The sequence below is a fragment of the Urocampus carinirostris genome, chromosome 8 (assembly GCF_059441175.1).
Source record: "Urocampus carinirostris isolate Australia breed hairy pipefish chromosome 8, RoL_Ucar_1.0, whole genome shotgun sequence".
NCBI lineage: Eukaryota > Metazoa > Chordata > Actinopteri > Syngnathiformes > Syngnathidae > Urocampus > Urocampus carinirostris.
The window spans coordinates 26051018-26069061 of NC_142356.1; the positions used below are offsets into that span (position 1 = coordinate 26051018).

At 38.7% G+C, this 18044-nt stretch overlaps 1 protein-coding gene across 1 annotated transcript in view; it reads right to left on the minus strand.

Moving 5' to 3' along the window:
• LOC148361447 (voltage-dependent T-type calcium channel subunit alpha-1H-like) overlaps positions 1-18044 on the minus strand; it is a 161558-nt gene that overhangs the window by 10463 nt on the left and 133051 nt on the right. Inside the window, exons 26-32 of the mRNA XM_088342125.1 lie at positions 15044-15195; positions 14865-14974; positions 12848-12981; positions 11839-11909; positions 7039-7117; positions 6779-6900; positions 999-1283 (exon numbers count right to left, since the gene is read on the minus strand). Of these exons, the coding sequence (XP_088198251.1) occupies positions 999-1283; positions 6779-6900; positions 7039-7117; positions 11839-11909; positions 12848-12981; positions 14865-14974; positions 15044-15195 (953 nt within the window). The remainder of the gene's footprint in view (positions 1-998; positions 1284-6778; positions 6901-7038; positions 7118-11838; positions 11910-12847; positions 12982-14864; positions 14975-15043; positions 15196-18044) is intronic.

Sequence of the window (18044 nt, forward strand, 5' to 3'; positions counted from 1 at the left end):
ATTATTCACAGAACTAAATTCCGAGAATAAAAAAATACTACTATTTATGAAATAAATAATAACCAAATAAGACTGAAAAAAAGAATAGAATGGAATTTCTTGTCATTGTAACATGCACAACAAAAAATAACATTTGTCTCTGGTACTAAAGCAATGTGATAATGAGATAAATCCCAATGCCCTTCCACTTGTCATCCATTTGTTTGTAAGAGTTCAGCGCCGTCAAATGCGGAACCTGGGTTGTAATACTGTCACAACCAAAAATATGCATCCAGACTATGACTTATTTTTAATGTAAAACAAATGTGTGTCAAAATGTTAATATTGTCTGGTATTGTTAAGGGAGGCAGGTTGTAGTTTGGGGACCAATGCTGTAACAGAAGCTTTTCGCAATTTTGTTGAAAATAAATGCTTGATCGAGGAAAACACTAACAATATGCCATTGTCATCTGATACCACTGACCGAGACAATCAAGATTAGACCAAAAATGGTCAAGACAATACCATCCATCCATTATCTGGACTGCTTATCCTCAGTAGGGTCGTGGGGCTGCTGGAGCCCATTCAAGCCATCTTTGGACAATGGGCATCCTGAACTCGTCAGTCACAGCCAGTCTCAGGGCACACAGACAACTTGCTCAGTCACACCTAGGGACAATTTGGACTGGGCAATTTACCTCACATGCATGTTTTTGGAATGTGGGAGGAAACCGGAGTGCCTAAAGGAAACCCAGGCACGAGGAGAACATGCAAACTCCACACGGGGGAGGCTGTGGTAGCTGGACTTGAACCCTGAATCTTTGCACCGTGGGGCTGTGCGCTAACCATCCAGCTGCCTAAGATGAGATCAGTCTAACAAAAATACTAGTATTTTTTTCCCCCCCCGAAATAAATTGTTATAATGCATGCACGATTTGGAATGTTCAAAAACGTATAAATTACAGGGAAAACGTTTAAGTTGGCAGGTACGATGTCCCCTGACTTAAAAGGCAACCCACCTGGGCAGCAGCATCTCCGTTAGGAGCGGCAGCATCCCCGCCTCCTGATGCCGTGCTGTTGCGACGGGCGGCCTCCTCGCGCTCTTCGCGCTCCCGCCTCTCCTCCATCTCTTCCAGTTGCGCCTCCTTGTTGCTCTCCTCCAGGTGCTTCATGAGGACGGCCACCACCACGTTGACCAACACAAACTGCGCCGTCAGCACAAAGGTGACGAAGTAGATGGGCGAGATTAACGGCAGGTAGCTCAGGCAGTGCCGGTCCTCCGGTCGGCATTCGCGTAGTGTGTCCTTTAAACACAGAGACAGTTCTGGATATATAGATATGAGATTAATCAGTTCACGGATTGTGCCTGTATCTAGAATTTCTCGTATCTCTGGCAAATTTTCCCTACACGAAACAATCTCGTAAGAAAAATTCCCCATATTATGCCGGTTTTAGAGAATATTGTGTTCATTATAATGTTTTCTATTCTCTATTCAACTCCCCTTTCCCCGCATGGTTCCTTTTCTTTTGTTAATTAGAGGTAAGCGATTATCTCTTGTCAACGATTTTCTTTGATTTTATATTTTATTTTCCTGTATATAAATCATAGTTTGTTTAAAATCAAACCAGCCATCCGTTATCTGCACTGCTTATCCTCAATAGGGTCGCAGGGGTGCTGGAGCCCATCCCAACCATCTTCGGGCAGTGTGCAGGGGGCACCCTGAAGTGGTGCCAGCCAGTCGCAGGGTACAGAGGGACAATTTGGACCGCTCAATTAACCTGACATGTATCTTTTTGGAATGTGGGAGGAAACTGGAGTGCCCGGAGGAAACCCACGCAGGCACGGGTAGAACATGCAAACTCTACATGAGGACCTGAACCCTGAACCCCTGCACCGTGGGGCTCCATGCTAACCACCCATCCGCCATGCTTAAAATCAAACCACGTAGCATTATTTATTTGTGTGTCTAAATTTTCCGTTTGAATTGATCAATCATTATCAATCATCATCGATATCAATAAACTGAAAACTCAATAATATAAAGCTAAACACAATGTTTCGAGGATTGCTTCCTTTAGAATGAAATGAGACTGTATTTTGGGGAATAATTCGGGTGGGGAACCTTGAGCACTATCTGCTGGTTGACTCAGTAACCACCCAATTTGATACTAAACCAAATGAAAATAATTTAAAGCAATACTCCATTCATCACTTTGAATGCGTTATTATTTACTGATTTTATGTAATTGTATTTTTCAATATTAAATGGTTAGACTATATCAGTCAAAAATGTTAGTTAAGGATTTTTATTTTATTTTTTTTATTTCATTTTAAACATTTTCTGTTAATAAACCTAGTTTTTGTCTTAATTTAGTCCATACATCTTTCTTTTTTATTCCTCTTATATGTTAAAGGTGGGGTGCCTTGTTTGAGGTGTCTTTGAAAGTTGAAAGTTAAATATTTTCTCAATCAACTCCTTACCGTTCCTGTAAAATTTGCCTAAAATCCCAATCCAAAGTAAATTGAATGCTGTTCTTGAATTGTTTGGAGAGTATGGATGGTTTTGGTCTCCTTTGAGAGGTAACACTCTTAAGTTTTGTCCCATACTACTGTGAGTGCTACTAACAATGAAAAATCTGAGTTGGAACACACAAACATAGAAGGCTATTATTCTCGTCTTTTACAATCAAATGCCTGCAGATAGGTGAAGCATGGGCATTTTAGCTGGAAAACAGGTGGGACAATAGCTTTAAGCTTTACCAAGTACCTGGTGAAATTTTATCACAAAACTAAACATTTGATTTTACACATTTTACTAATGGTAGGTCTAGGCGTTTCCAAAAGTGGCCATTTGGAGAAGACCAGATCACAGCCCTAAAAACCTTCTTTTATTTTATTTTGGACAATTTTAGACCATGTGAGAGAGTTGTAAAGATTTGACTTATTTTTCAATCACTGACTGTGCACATTTGCACGTAATAATTACGTGTAAAAATGGATCCCGGGTTGCATTTGGCTGTGTATATTCGGCTCTGATTTCAATACAGCTCGTAAAATTGAGTAAAATTTTGTTGGCTAACCAATGTGTCAAGCCGCATTTGATCCGGTCACTATTGGCTAAAGATTTTTAAAGCCGAATCTGTGATGAGGTTTTTTTTTTTCCAATACAGGCTTTCATAGGTTGCCACAAGCTAAGGAAAGTGAAAAAAAAGCTTGCAATTGGCTAGGACTAATTTCAATCAAAAGGTCAGGGGCTAACGGCTATACCATAAATCTGTAAAGAGTTATTTTTAGTGGGGAGTTATGGAACCAAACAGATTGATTAGAACAAATATCGTCAGATGATGCTTGTGGGTTCGAGATAGGTTTTCTTTTTCCTAGGAGGTCATGACAGAAAATAATTGAGAAGCACTGCCATGGAGGAAGTCAGCGGCTGGTGCTGGAGGAGTGAAGCATGAAAGATTGTTGATGAAATATAGGTGGTGAAATGAAAAGAAAACAACACAAGAACGATGGATCTGGTCTGTATGGCGGGAAACGCACGTGCTAGCAGTCTCGACCAGTTTCTAGTGGTAGCGTCAGGAAATTCTCATAATTGGGATTTTCTCTCGGAGGTCCGGAAAAACTTTTGCTGGAAAGAAATCTCTTTGGATTTCTCGTATCTTGAGAAGCTGTATGGAGAGGGCCCAAACTGTGGTGTAATATCACAATACGGAAGATTTTGATCATTGTGAAACACTTGTTCACAGCCACTGACATCTATCAACGTTAATATTCATGAATGAAAACAAAAACATAAGAAAAAATCATAACTGATACCTTAAAATAAATTTGGGTAACGGCTTGGGACAGATAGGCAATATCGATACTAGCACATCCACAAAGGAAAATAGGAGGGAAAAAATATTTTCCCACACAGGGTCCTTTTAGTGATGTCATCAAATCGACCACATTGGGCTTCTATTTGTCTCCGACTAGAGGTGCAAAAGACCTTGAGGCAGCCGAACAACAGGCTCCCTTGTCCAGGTTCTTTACGAGATTTGATCCGGTCTCCAGGCTGTCTCATAAAGTACGCTTAGCTTCGCATGAACCCTTACAATCTTTTGTCTTTGTTAAGTACCAGACAGGTTTGACATAACCTTCAGAATTCCAATACGGATGTCCTCATTGGACGGGGACAAAAAACGATGAGCGATGATTTAGTCACCGTTTTGCACCTGACTGCTCCACTCACTCTACTTTACATTCAAGAGACGTTTAAAACAAAATATATAAACAATAAGGAAATGTCTTAAAAAACATTAGTATATATATATATATATATATATATATATATAAATATGGGGCGCAGGGTTGGGTAGGGTTACTTTAACTGGCATACTTTCAACTACTTTTGGATTACTCCAATACCAAATATGCTAATAAAAGACAGAAGAAACTAAATATGAATAAAATAACTAAATTTTGTGCAGGCTTGGGGAGTAACGGTATACATGGAACGGCAAAAATGATGTTAGCAAGCTGTTTGGATTTATTTTCATTTTGTTTCTGTCCCATTTTATGTTAGTTTTGCCGGAGATCAAAGCCAGGAGAGAAAGCTTACCACGTGTTGTGAGTCATAATTGTATTCATATTTAGTTTATTTTTTCTTTTATTAGCATATTCGGTATTGGAGTAATCCAAAAGTAATTGAAAGTAATCCAGTTAAAGTAACCCTACCCCACCCTGATGGGGCGGCACGGCGGATGAGTGGTTAGCGCTTCTGCGGCACAGTTCTGAGGTCATGGTATCGAATCCAGCTACCAATTAGGTCCACACGACCAGTGGTCTGCAACCCCTGGGCAGCAGACCGGTACCGGGCCATGGGTGGTTTCGCACATTTTTATTTCATGCTCATACCATATTAATGTATACAGTACACATTTATTTTGCCCTCACGAAAAGTTTGGGTGTATATATGAAGCTTTAAGGTAGTAGGTTGGTTGGTTGGATACCTCAACCACTAGGGTCGTAGCGGCACTTTTTCCTGTAGTGTGTCTTGGGCAAGTACAGCCTGGTGGCGCCAATCCTTCTCCAGGCTAGTGTATTCTCGTATTCGAGCTATGATTGATCAGCCGATATAGACGGCTGACCACTTTTGCTCAGAATTGGATGCAATAGGAATTTAACCCGCATTTCGGCAGTGAGTACACTGAATTCCAATCACTGGGCCATCGGGATTGAGGGCGGCACCCGAAAACACATTAGATTATATCCCATCATCACACTATTTTCACTCACAGTGCCATGTTGTACAACAATTTAATGGAGCTTTTTGCGAAATGGTTTAGCCAAAACAACATTTTTACAATGCAGTTGACAAATCCCTTAAACACCTGGGTCGTTGAGACACCACTGAGAACACAACTCTGGACAGCTTTCTCTACTGATAATGGAAGTTTGCCCGTTTTGGGGTCGTGGCAGAGTTGGCACTGGTCCATTCCTCAATTTTGACGGCACAGTTCTTTTTTGGTCCTACTTTCTTCCTGCCCTCTGGACTGTGGCCTGGAGAATAATCTTGGCCAGTCTGAGTATCTTGTGTTGGGAACCGACCACTTTACTTTTTGTCCGCGCAGAGTTGACAACAGTTCTTTGTAGGGTCTAATGTTTCCTCTGATTGTGTTCATACTATTTTGTTTGTTACATGGGCTATGTAGCTGATACCTGGAAGTTTCCTGTCGCATCGCATCTCCAGGGTCTAATTTTCCTTTCCAGCTTTGCTTTGAGAGTCTGTATGTCTGGCAAGCGTTGAGAAAAATGGAAGTAACCAGCGCTTGCATGAGTCTGATGCTTTGTCCCAATGATTGACCAGATTCAGATTCAGATTCAGATTCAGATCTACTTTATTGTCATTCTAGTACACGTGTATACAGAACGAAATGTCGATGGATCTGACTCCCACAGTTTCCCTCAGTGTCCTTCTCTGAGTTCCTGTTCTTCTGTTGCCAGTCCCGTAACATCATCAGCAAAACAAGGTTAATGACATTGTGTCCCCCAAGGCTGACCGTACCTCCATATTGGTCCAGTGCTTTGATCGCGATCCTCTTCAAAGATCTTGAATAAAGATGGGGAGAGAATGGAGTCTTGTTTCACACAGACTGTGGTTTAAAAACCCGCTCCAATGGTAAAATTGATTAGTAACCTCACTGTTGGCATTGGTGTACAGCTGTTCAATGGGTCTGAACTAGTTTCTGGCCCATGTTGCAATTTTGCTTGCGGCTTGCCCTACTCTGTCAAACGTCTTCTTGAAATCCACAAAGACTCGGTACTGTGAGCAAAAATATTGTGATAATGAGATAAAATCTAATGCCTCTAAATCTGTAGTGAATACACAGTGGAGGAAGGCTTAATATCATTATTATCATTGTTATTACTACTATTATTATTTTTGTCATTATAATCATCATTTTTACTATTGTTATTATTGGGCACGAGAATATCCTTGGACATTAAACTGGTCAGTCGTACAGAAAATGTTGCGGACCACGGCACTAGACTATATAATTTGATCAGCTTGGCCCTTGGGTTGTTGCTATTATTGGGCCTTTTTTCCGTTTGACTGTGACCACCCCAATTGTATGAAGTGTTTTTCACATTGTCTCTCAAAATTCTCCAAGAGGGGGCGCCAAAGCCCTTTGGCCAAACAAACAATGGCATCATCAGCCTTCCTATTGTTTCCCCACTCTTATTGTGTCCCCGTTTGATGACAGTTTCCGAAAGTAAACTCTTGCTTAGTGCTTTGACTGTCCAGCCAATCACCTTCATGATTCCGTTCCAGTTGTCTCCGGTGGATACTCGGAAGAGCGTCAGGAAGGCCATGCCAAAGTTGTCAAAGGTGGCGTGACGACTCAGGCCCTCGCACGGATTCTCCTCCGAGCACTCTGGAAACCAAATGTCAGGAAAACCTTAGACCAAGGTTGGGCTTGAGGGAGTCTGGTGGTCTCTGATTGACATGATTAATGCATACAACACCACAAGCGCGCACAAGCGCACTGTACGCATGCACACGCTGCACTAACCCAGTTTTCCAAAGAGCTCAACTCCCAGAGCTGCATAGATGAAGAACAGCAACATGAAGAGCAGACCCAGATTCCCCACCTAGACGGACGCAGAGTACACACACACACACACACAAATACAAATATGTGTACGAGGCCACAGACACACACACGTACAGAGAAAGTGGACACACACGCACAAAGAAAGAGAGAGGTATACATAAAGCAGACAGAGCGCGAGGGAGAGATGCTACACTAACTTTAAATCCCAAAAGGGATGTGAAGCCCATTGGGTGAGAAAACACAGGGGATCTACCCTGTTGTAGACTTATTCAAAAGGTCTGATTCATCCACATTATGTCAAATATGGAAGTAGCGTAAAAAATAGGACACAAACTCAAAAGACCTGAAGCTAGGGAAGTGCAGTCAGGGGAGGCAAACGAAGCTGTGCCTCACCTGTTATCCTGGAAATATAAAAAGAAAAAAATACATGAAATGGTTAGATTTATTCCCTGTTAACGGTTCTTTCTCATTTAACTTCACAATTATAGATTTTTTCTTTTTCAAATTGCTGAATTTTCACACTATAAGAAGAATATTAATAATACAATTAACATGTAACATATTACAGCGATAAAGGTCTGCAGATGCAGAACGAGGCACGGAATTCGCTTGCCTTATGGCAGAGGGGAATAGTGAAAACAAGGATCCTACCTTAGACCCCGACAATAAAATTTGTGATAGTATTAGCAAGACAACAGCAAGTCAATCAAGGCAGTATTGTTTTTTCCTCCTTGCATTTTTTAAACAATGGAGGATTACAATTACACGTTGAGACAACAGAACGTTTGTTTCTATGCTAGACTTTTGCCTTCTTTTCATGCCAATCAAATGATGAATAAGATGAAGGTTCATGCATTTGTAAATCTGACTGTGCCTCTTCAGACACGAACCTCGCCTCCTGTTACTGAAGTACACATGGTAAGTAGGGTAGTAGTCTAAAAATATTTTGAAAAAAGCTGAACTGTCAAGTATTTAAAAAGCATAAAATGGTTTTGCAACTCATGAACAAATAGTCATAGTCTTTATCCTGTGCATAGAATAACAAGTCTGAATAACTACCCCCAAGTTGTCATGTCCAGAGTAATGATGATTAAGAGTCAACATTTTCTTAAACACTTTAAAATATTTTCCTTTGGAAGGCTGAAGTAAAAATCAACATGACAGAAGTGTTATAGCCTTTATCCTCTGCTTAGAACGAATACCATTGGCCTTAATACTGACTCCAAGTAGTTATGTGCTGAGTGAGTAATGATGATTAATAGTAAAATTGTTTTTAAACACTTTTATTTATTTATTTATTTATTTATTTATTTATTTATTTATTTTGGGGGGGGTGCTTATAAGGCTGACATAGATTGAAAATAGAGGCAAAAAAAATTAAAATGATTAAAAATTGTCGTATATTTGATCGTCCCACTGTTCGAAAAAGTAAGCCTTTCTTAGACTTTATTTTAATTATTATTTCTATTGCTTTTTATATTTACAAGCCCTTTTAACAGTCAAGAGCGGGGAGGTTTTGCGTCAATTGCAGCACAATTAGATTTATATTAAATTAACCTAATTCATATTCATCATTTGATTCACAGAGCAAGAAAGCAAAATATAAACTGTAGCAATAAAAAAATAGACGTTTTAAGTGTCTTACCATAATTTATAAAGAAGTAAATCCGCTTCATTAGGAAAACAAGTTCAATCAACAAGAACTAATTGCAAAAAACAAATGCAACGAGAAAAAAAAAATACTTCGCGGCTTGACTTGCTGTTAGCTTGCTAATACTATCACTGATTCGATTGTTTAGGGCTGAGGTGTGCGCCAAAACATAATACTTGGTCTACTATTGCCCTCTACCTTGAGACAAGTGAATTCATCAATCAACATCTGCAGATCCTCAGCTCAGTAATACTAATAGTATTAATCATATTCAAAATGTAAAAAATCAGCAATTTTGAATAAGAAGATCCCAAAATTGTGTTTTTAAATAAGAAAGAACTTACACGAAATAAATATGACAATTTTTTGTATTTCTAATTTTATATTTCCATATTGACAGGTGAGGCACAACCTTGCCTGCCCGCACTGCCTTTTATATGGAGTGCTGGTTGTTTTTGTACTTTGTTAATAAGTTGAGTGCATATAATGAAGCAGATTTTTTTCCTTTCCATCCATGATTGTTGTTGTGGCCCCTTTTTCCATTTTTAAAAGGACCCACCAGCGACTGATGGTGGCCTTTTGATCTTTTCTCATTCCAACCCTTCAACAACAACAGCAACATTCCGCTTGCCTGCAGTGTTTTGCTTCCCATTAAATACGATTTGTTACACTTGTTACACAAACATCAAGCAAATCAGCCAAACGCTGTTAATTTCCCGACGCAATTCTCATCAACGTGACACCTTTATACGCTCTTCGGAGTGGTTTTCCTCTATATCTGATAGCGAACGCGCGGGAGCCGAAGCCTTTACGCAAAAGTCGAATGACTTCATTTGCCGTTCATCAGGCGCACAATTCTGATTAGGCGAGAAAACTGCAAAACGACGCCGTGAATCACGCTGCCATGCTGCATAGGTCGGGCAAAGAAAAGAAAAAGGACAAAACGTTTTCTGAGGCTTATGTCAAAAGAAATATCTTGTAACTGTTATGTTGCGTGGCTCTCCTGTGACCTGTTTCAAGGTTATGAAATGTAATAACTGATGTGTCTCTGGGGCCATAATGTCATGATTGTCTTATTTGGAATACCTGTGGCAACTTGATTGGCGCCAACAGCCCGGACAAGATGATTGGTGGCCACACCCTTCTTAAACCCCTGTCTCTAGTTCAAACTTTGTCAGATCGTTGCGAGCTGTTGTGTTTTCACTCAGTGAGCGTTTCCGTCTGACTCCGTCCCTGCTAAACCTGTTTTCTGCCTGATCCCTGTTTTTGACCCATTTCTGAACCTGACTACGCCTGCTCTGCCTGCCGCCTGCCTTCGATCACTTTTACGAACTCGACATCGCCTCTGATCTCCAGCCCTGGTCTAACGACGTGCCATTCCCGCCTGCCTTCTTCCGACACGGATGTGTCACCCCCGCCTTGCTCGATTCCGCTCTTCGCCAGTCCTCGGATCAAGCAATCAAGCAAGCCTAAATCTCGCTCTCTTTCAATAAAACCTGAGAAACGCATGCAATTGAGTCCTGTGTCCGTTCTGGTCTGTGACACAAAAAGTCAAATTACAATGGGAACATATGGTTATGGATGCATAATAGCATGTAGGATACTCTTTTATGTGGTCAGGACTGAGTTAGATCCCGGGTCAAAATGGACCTGCTAACAACGATTATTGGTGCCAATTTCTTACACAACATGAGGGTTAGAATGCATTTAATGAACCCAAGTCAAAGAAAAATTGTGTTTTCTTTTAAAACGAATACAAATCTTAAACCCGGAGTGGGGAAACTCTTTGATTGGCGGGCCATATTGGCTGGGCGTATCTCATTTTTTTGGCCCTTTATCTAAACATTCCATTCATGCAAAAAATAAAAACAAAATGTATTTTAATAAAATGCTTTTATGAATAAGAAAATGAGAATGTGCAATGGACAAGGCATTATTTATTTAATATTCCAAAATTTAAAACTTTTATCCTTAACTTATCATTTTTAACCGTGGTATTTTACCTTGTTATAATCTTACACATAAGGGTAGCCCTTATGAATTTCGTTTTCGAAAATAAATTCCATTATATTCTAAATAAACATGAAAAAATGTTGTTGTTTTTTTATTATAAATTGACCATTTGCCAGAATTGGTTTTAAAGCACTCAGAATTAAAGCAAAGTAATACATTATAATCCTTTTTAAGCACTAAAGTTAATGATATGCATTGATAAACTCAAAATGTAATACAGCTAGTGTTTTACTTTTAGGATATTTGATATCTTGATAGATAAAATAAATACCAGTTTTAAAAAAAAAAAAGCACGTAAAGGAAAATGTAGCCAAATTTTATTTCATGTTGGGAAAGCTGGGAACAAAGTGGCACCAAATCATCCATTATATATCTATATTATCGTTATATTTTTAACATTTAGCGGGCCGGACTAAAAAGCCTGACAAGGCCACATGTGGCCCACGGTCTGCAGTTTGCCCACCATTGTAATAGACAGTTGGTTCTTAATTTGATACATTTGAAAATAGTTTTCTGAAAGGTTAAACAATATATGTTTTTATCTCTAAAAAATATAGAACCTTACCACCAAATATATCAAAAAATGATATCAAATAAATTAATATTAAAAAAAAAGATAATAAAAAGTGGTATTAATTAGGTATTAGTTAATCTACCTTATGATCCATATATTCAAATATCCTTGTTTAATTCTTATTGACTATTGTGTCCTATCAATATAGCCATATACCTAACCATTATATAGTCTCTACTATATACTACAAGTGGTCTTCTGAATTACTGTTAGGAGATCTTGTGTCTAATCAAACCACCTTCAGGATTAAGTCTGGACAAAGGACTGGTGTGAAGCTGGGATTTGGGGAATTTTACACTAACTGGTTTAATTTTTCTCATAGCCCGCTGTGTTTCACCCTTAATCTGGACTCACAAGCCTAGAATATTCTCCTGTATTCACTTTATTTATTTTAGTGTAATAGAAACATCAAACTGCTCACTCCAGCATTTGTCTTTACCCGTCTTGTCCCGGGACCCAGATGTTGATTCAACCGCCCAGACGAAGAAAAATTCTGTCCTCTTTCACGTGTTATTGTTACCTGAGGTAGCGCTTGGATGACCGTATCCAGCAGAGATCGCATTCCCGTGGCCATCTTCAAAAGTTTTAGAACTGCAATATACAAAGCCCTGTGCGTTAGGAAGCCTGGACGCTAAAGAATGCTAAAACAAGAGCGCAATCCCGATAAATGACCATTAATGGGACATTGTTTGTTATTTGACCACTAGATGACGCCGTTTCACGTAGTGCAACCGAAAATGAGTGCTCAAAAGCAGAAGGAAGAATACAAACTATGGAGACTATGGTGACCAAACCGCATCATTTTTCTTCTAATTTTGTCAAGCCTTTTATTAGGTTTTTCGTTTATTTCGGGTAACTATGGCAGCGATATGGTTGACAATTATGTCAGCTCCTCCTAGGTGAAACTCATGTTATGTCAGATAAAATGATAAGACAAATGGTACGTTTTTTTTTTTTTTTTTTGAGTTTGTAGTTTTTCTTCCTTGTGCTTTTGAGCACTCATTTTCGGGTGCACTTTGTAATACAGAGTCACCTAGTGTCAAATAATACACACTGTCCCTTTAATGTTCATGTTATCTGGATCTTTAGCGGAGGGAGTAACCAGTGTGTGCTGTCGTGCCTCTCTGCTGGTGAAGGGTTGCATGGCACAGCAATTTACCCCTGGTTGTGCTGTGGGCTCAATATTCAGTGTCAGGTTAGGAAGAGCAGAGGGAATGAATGTTTGGTGAATGTAATTGTTTTCTTGACTCTTGCCACCTCCCATTAGGCGGATTTGGCTTCGGTATATAGATAGTTTTAGTTGCACGACATTACACTTTACAGCGAGATGTACTGGTCAAATATAACACACACAGTCCCTTTGAGTAAAGTCTATATCAACACTTGTTATCCTCACCAGTTCAGACCAAGTGTCAATTTGAGATTAATTGGCAGATATGACCTCATAAGAGCTTGCTCAGTCGGTTTTACTTTTGAGGAAATGGAGTGCTAAAGTTTTTTGTCGTTGTTTAGTGCGTGTTTGCGCATACCCCGTGTGATCCTCAACACCCTCATGATGCGTATAATGGTTGGGTTGATGGGCAGCGAGGCGTTCAGGTCAATTTCCTCCAGCGTGATTCCCATGATGGACAGCAACACGATGGCGAGGTCCAATTGGTTCCATCTGGATAACAAGCACACAGTCAAAAATGAATAAATACATTTACAACTTTTTCGTCAAGTCAAGTCACAACTGCATTGCCTTTAATCAGTGTATGTTGGTAATAAGTAAGTAAGTATATGTACTATGACGTTTTGACTTTGGCTTTTTTATTCAAAACTTATTTTTCAATGCTCGCTTTATTTTAGTTTTTTATTTGTTCGTTTGGTTGTTTTAGGTTTATCAGTTTTATGTATTTAAAAAATTGTGATTTTTTTCTTAGTTGGTTTTATTTATATATAATGGAGAATGTTTCAATCAATAGCCAAAATATGCAACAACGTTGAGTACAATTATTAGATGCAAATTGGAACAAATGCCTTTTTGAAAATTTGATTTGACCGTATTTCTGGCATTGGCTGGTAGGGCCATACCAAAATACATTTAGAGTCAACCCTGAAGGCTCATGTTTATATAAATACATAAATAAAATATTTTAAAAAATGTACATTTTCAAGAACCTTTCAATGGTTTTTAAATTGTAGTTAAGTTTAACTAATATTTTGAATATAACATATAGTGAGTAATGAATAGAATTAATGTTTCAACAATTTTTTTTCTTTTCATTTTAAAAGCATGGCTATTTTATATACTTTAACAAAAATCAGTTCAAATCAGTCATTTTGTTATATAAAGAACTTTACCATTTTGTATTCTTAAAAGGACAATGTATATTATTGAGTGCCTTTTCGTGGTAAAAAACAATAATGATATAATTCATATGCAAAGATTAATCAAGTATTGTATAAACATGCGATTTTTAAAATACTCATATGTCAAGAAATTTGTATTTGCTGTACATAACATGACATCATTTTCCGCCATCTTGTTGCTAGAGGTACCATGTCTCATATCAATGTAAATATGCCACTTAAAATTTGTCTGCCTCCCGCAGTTTCTTGAGCGTGTTAAGGCTCATTTTGACATTTGCCATTTCAAAATAAGGTGAGAAAAGTTCATTTGTTTCACAAAATACTGCAAATGATGATACCAACGTATTTACCTTCAGTGCAGACAAAGTTGGGCGAGGTTTGGCAGTGCACGTGCCCTATGTATAGCTCCGCCCATTCTTACCGCTCAACCAATCAAATTGCGTTAAGTACTTTTCTTTTGAGTATTCATAGTTAATTCTGTGGCTTTTCATCATGAAGTGTCTTAACATAGATTTTTAAATGAGCTTCCATTAAAAGGATGATTTAGCAATGTAAAGCCAAAACGGGATATGTTGGTGGGGCACCTTGACCGTAAACTGTAGCTAGAATTGAAACAATCAGCTCAACAGGTAAGAAAACGTTAAGAATTGCACTAGATCTGTTTTACCTTCAACCCATGTGTACTAGCCATTTATGGCCCGCGAGCCATAGATTCCCTAACCCTGGGTTACAACCTACTCCCTTTGGGTACATGTTTAAGTACAGTATTATTGTGTTGTACAGCTGTTTGTGTGCAAAAATTTGTTTTATTTTGTTGATTTATGATCGATGCTGTTTCTGGTGTTCTATTCCTAAACAAAACAAAAACAAAAACAATAATATTACATTATTTGACTGAGTTCATAATAGCATATTATTTCGCAAAATTACACTATTTGGTTTTACATTTTGAGTTTTTTTAAACTCCATTTGTATTTAAAGTACACTTAAATGACATTTTGGGTGGAACTTTGGGACCAGTCGAATTCATTTTTAAAAATGTGTTGAAAAATATGACTTTGGATAGATTCAAGCCAATTTTATGTGTGCCCAATTTGTGCGGATAGCCGGATGTTTGTGTTAAAGAGGGCACATTGTGACTCGCCACTCGCCAAAACGGCACAGGAGGAAGATTGCATGTGGAAACGTCGCAACCTTTCTTTGAAAAAGCGGCGGAGGCCCAACGCGATGAGCTTGAGGATGGCCTCGATTACGAAGACCACGGTGAAGACGTAGTTGCAGTACTTGAGGACATCCACCAGGTACTGTTACGCAGACACAAAACGAGGGCGGTTATGCACGCTGATGAAAGGAGGGACTGTTGCCGTGGATACCTGGGGTTGGTTGTAATGCTCCATACTCATGGTAAGCAAATTGGTGAAGATGATGATGGTGATAAAGAGGTCCATGTAGTGGCTGGTGCAGACGCTGTGGATGGAGCGACGAAGCGGTGAGTAGTCCGAGTAGTACGGCTTTTCTAGGGCCTCTGCACACAAATTCACACAAAGATTATTTCACTCCGTGCAAGCTTCTCTCTCTATGGAGGTCTGATTCCCCCACTGGGATTTGTACACACACAAGATTCTGTGAGGACACCTCGTTTTATAGGTACACATAACTCTGTGGGGACAAACAAAGCTTTTGCTCAAATAACTGTGAAGACGCACACCTTTGAGAAGACACTTACTTTTCTAAATTTACAATACCCTGCGGGGGTACAAACTACATGGTTTTGAAGCAATGGGAGTCTTTTCTTGATACGCATCTTCGGGGACACACAAACTGTGGTCAAAGTGGTATTTATTTACACAGGAGAAGACAATGTGTTTGTTTAAAAAGATATAGTAAGGTATTGTGACATGCAGTCATATTCAGTGTTGAAGTTATTTTTCATTTGATTTAACAATTTGGGAATTTCTATTTTTTGAAATCACGGAATTATTCTTATTTAAGAAAACATTTTGTTTAATATGCCGGAATAAGCTTATTACGATTAGAGATAGGTTTTATTCATTTATTTTGTTAAACAATTTGAATTTTATTTAGTAATTTTTTGAAAAGTACATTATTAACCAACTTAATTGCAAATTACAAGTGGAAAATAGCAAACTATATCTTTTGAAATAAATATTTGTATCAGTTTTTGTTCAATATTCCCTAAAAACTGGCAGACGTTTTAGGTAAGTTTTAAAATGTATTTACATTATTAAAGTAGGGTTAAAAAATAATGTACTTGAAACAAATAAAAACACTTTATTTTTCATTTATTATTATTTTTTATACTTTTATTTGAAAAAAATATTGTATAATGCAGTGACGTGCAGTCTGGTAAGGCAGTTGAGGATGTTCCTCACCTGTTGTCATGGAAATGCTGTATCAAATTAGAAATGGTTATATGAAGTAGGTGTTAAAGTTTGTTCTCAATATTTTACGTTTTTGGGGGATTTTCTTTTTTAAATCGCTAAATTTTCACATTATATAATGAATACATTAGTATGTAACATCTTAGTCTGCTGAGCATCTGCATATGCAGTGTGAGGCTCGGTGAGGCACGCAATTGGCATGCCTATTTGCTTGTTTATTGCCAATCATCAATGACAAGGCTCACCATTTGACAAAACACAAATACTGGAAAGCACAGATGTTTATAGCAAAAATTAGCGACCTCTGTGGCCAGGTTATTGTGTAATAAGACGCACAACAAAGTCTCAAGGACATTTGGTGAGAAATAAACAGGAAGCTAATAATTTCAGTGAGGAAAGGCCATTTTCGCTTCACTGGGACTACCTTGTAAAAAAAACAGGCTCTGGATGTAGTTTCAGCAATTCACATAAGAAATGGGTGGCTTTGCCTCACTTGTCATCATGGATCTATAGAATGAGGAACATAGTGAATTTTTATATTTATTCAGTTATATTAAATAGTTTTAAAGTTATTTCTGTTTTAATTTAACTCGACTAAACTTTAACAAAATTTCTGGATTTTCTTTTTCAAAATTGCTGAATTTTTACATTATATTATGAATATTATTGAAGCACTTAGTATGTAAAGTATTGCTATGTTGAATGCCAGCAGATGGACAGTGAGGCACGCTATTCTCTTGCCTCATGGCAGTGGCTGATAATGAGACCAAGCATTCTGATTTGGCGCACCCTACAGCCCCAAACAATAGAATTAGCGATAGTATTGGCAAGCTCAAGATATCCAGCAACTTGTTTGTGCCTGCATGGACCTTTTCTCCATAACGAAGCCTATCTATTGTTGCTTCATCTATAAGTTTAAGGTTCCAAGCGGAATTTCCTTTTACGCCTTCTCCTGTCAAGTCATGATCGCAGCCTCAGTCAGCTCATTCATGAACATGTGCATTTTTAGACACGCCACAATAAACTATTCTTTTTCTTATCCTTTTTTGGGGTTTTGGGTTGGTGTTTGGGCAGTGGGCAGGGGACACTCTCAACTGGTAGCCAGCCAGTTGTAGGGCACACAGAGACAGACAACTCACTTGCTCATTCACACCCAGGTACAATTTGGACCGACCAATTAACCTGACATGCATGTTTTTGGAATGTGGGAGAAAAAACTGGAGTGCCCGGGGAAAAACCACGCAAGCACGGGGAGAACATGCAAACTCCGCTTATGAAGGCTGTTAGCTGGATTTGATCCCATTACCCCAGAACTCTGCGGCAGATGCGCTAACCACTCCTCCGCCGTGCCGCCTCTGTAAATCTAGGTGTTTCTAAAGTGTTAAGTGTCTGTTTACGCAAAGTAATGTGGAATTTAAATTGGAAATGTCTGCAGTGAGTAGTGCCTCTCCATAGATTTGGGTTTCCCCGTGGGAAGATATGTGCTTGTGGAGTGAATTAGGGTCCCTAGACTAGGCGCTGTGTCCTTATAGATTAATGTGCATCGAACAAGTTATGTGCGTGCATAGGTATGCCTTAATGATGCAGCATAAACAAACAGTAGAAAGACACACACACATATACACAAAGTTAATAAAATGCTTCGGAGGGGGACACAAAATAATATGTAAAGCAAAGTTGCTGATGAAACCAAGTGAAGTGAATGTAGAAAAATGTTCCACCTCATAAATTGGGCACTCTACACACTCGCATAATACACACTTGAAGGTGTCTTTGGGCCAAAACGCTACTGTTGGCAAGGGAAAAGAGGGGGCTTTAAATACGAGTGAGAACTCAATTAACACTTTGGACCCGTCTTTAAGGAAGGTGTTCAGTGTGTACGCATTTTGAGGCGTTTTCGGATGGACATAAGCATTATGTATCTATAAGTATATATTTACTCAAAGGCCGCAATTAGAAATACAGAATATGT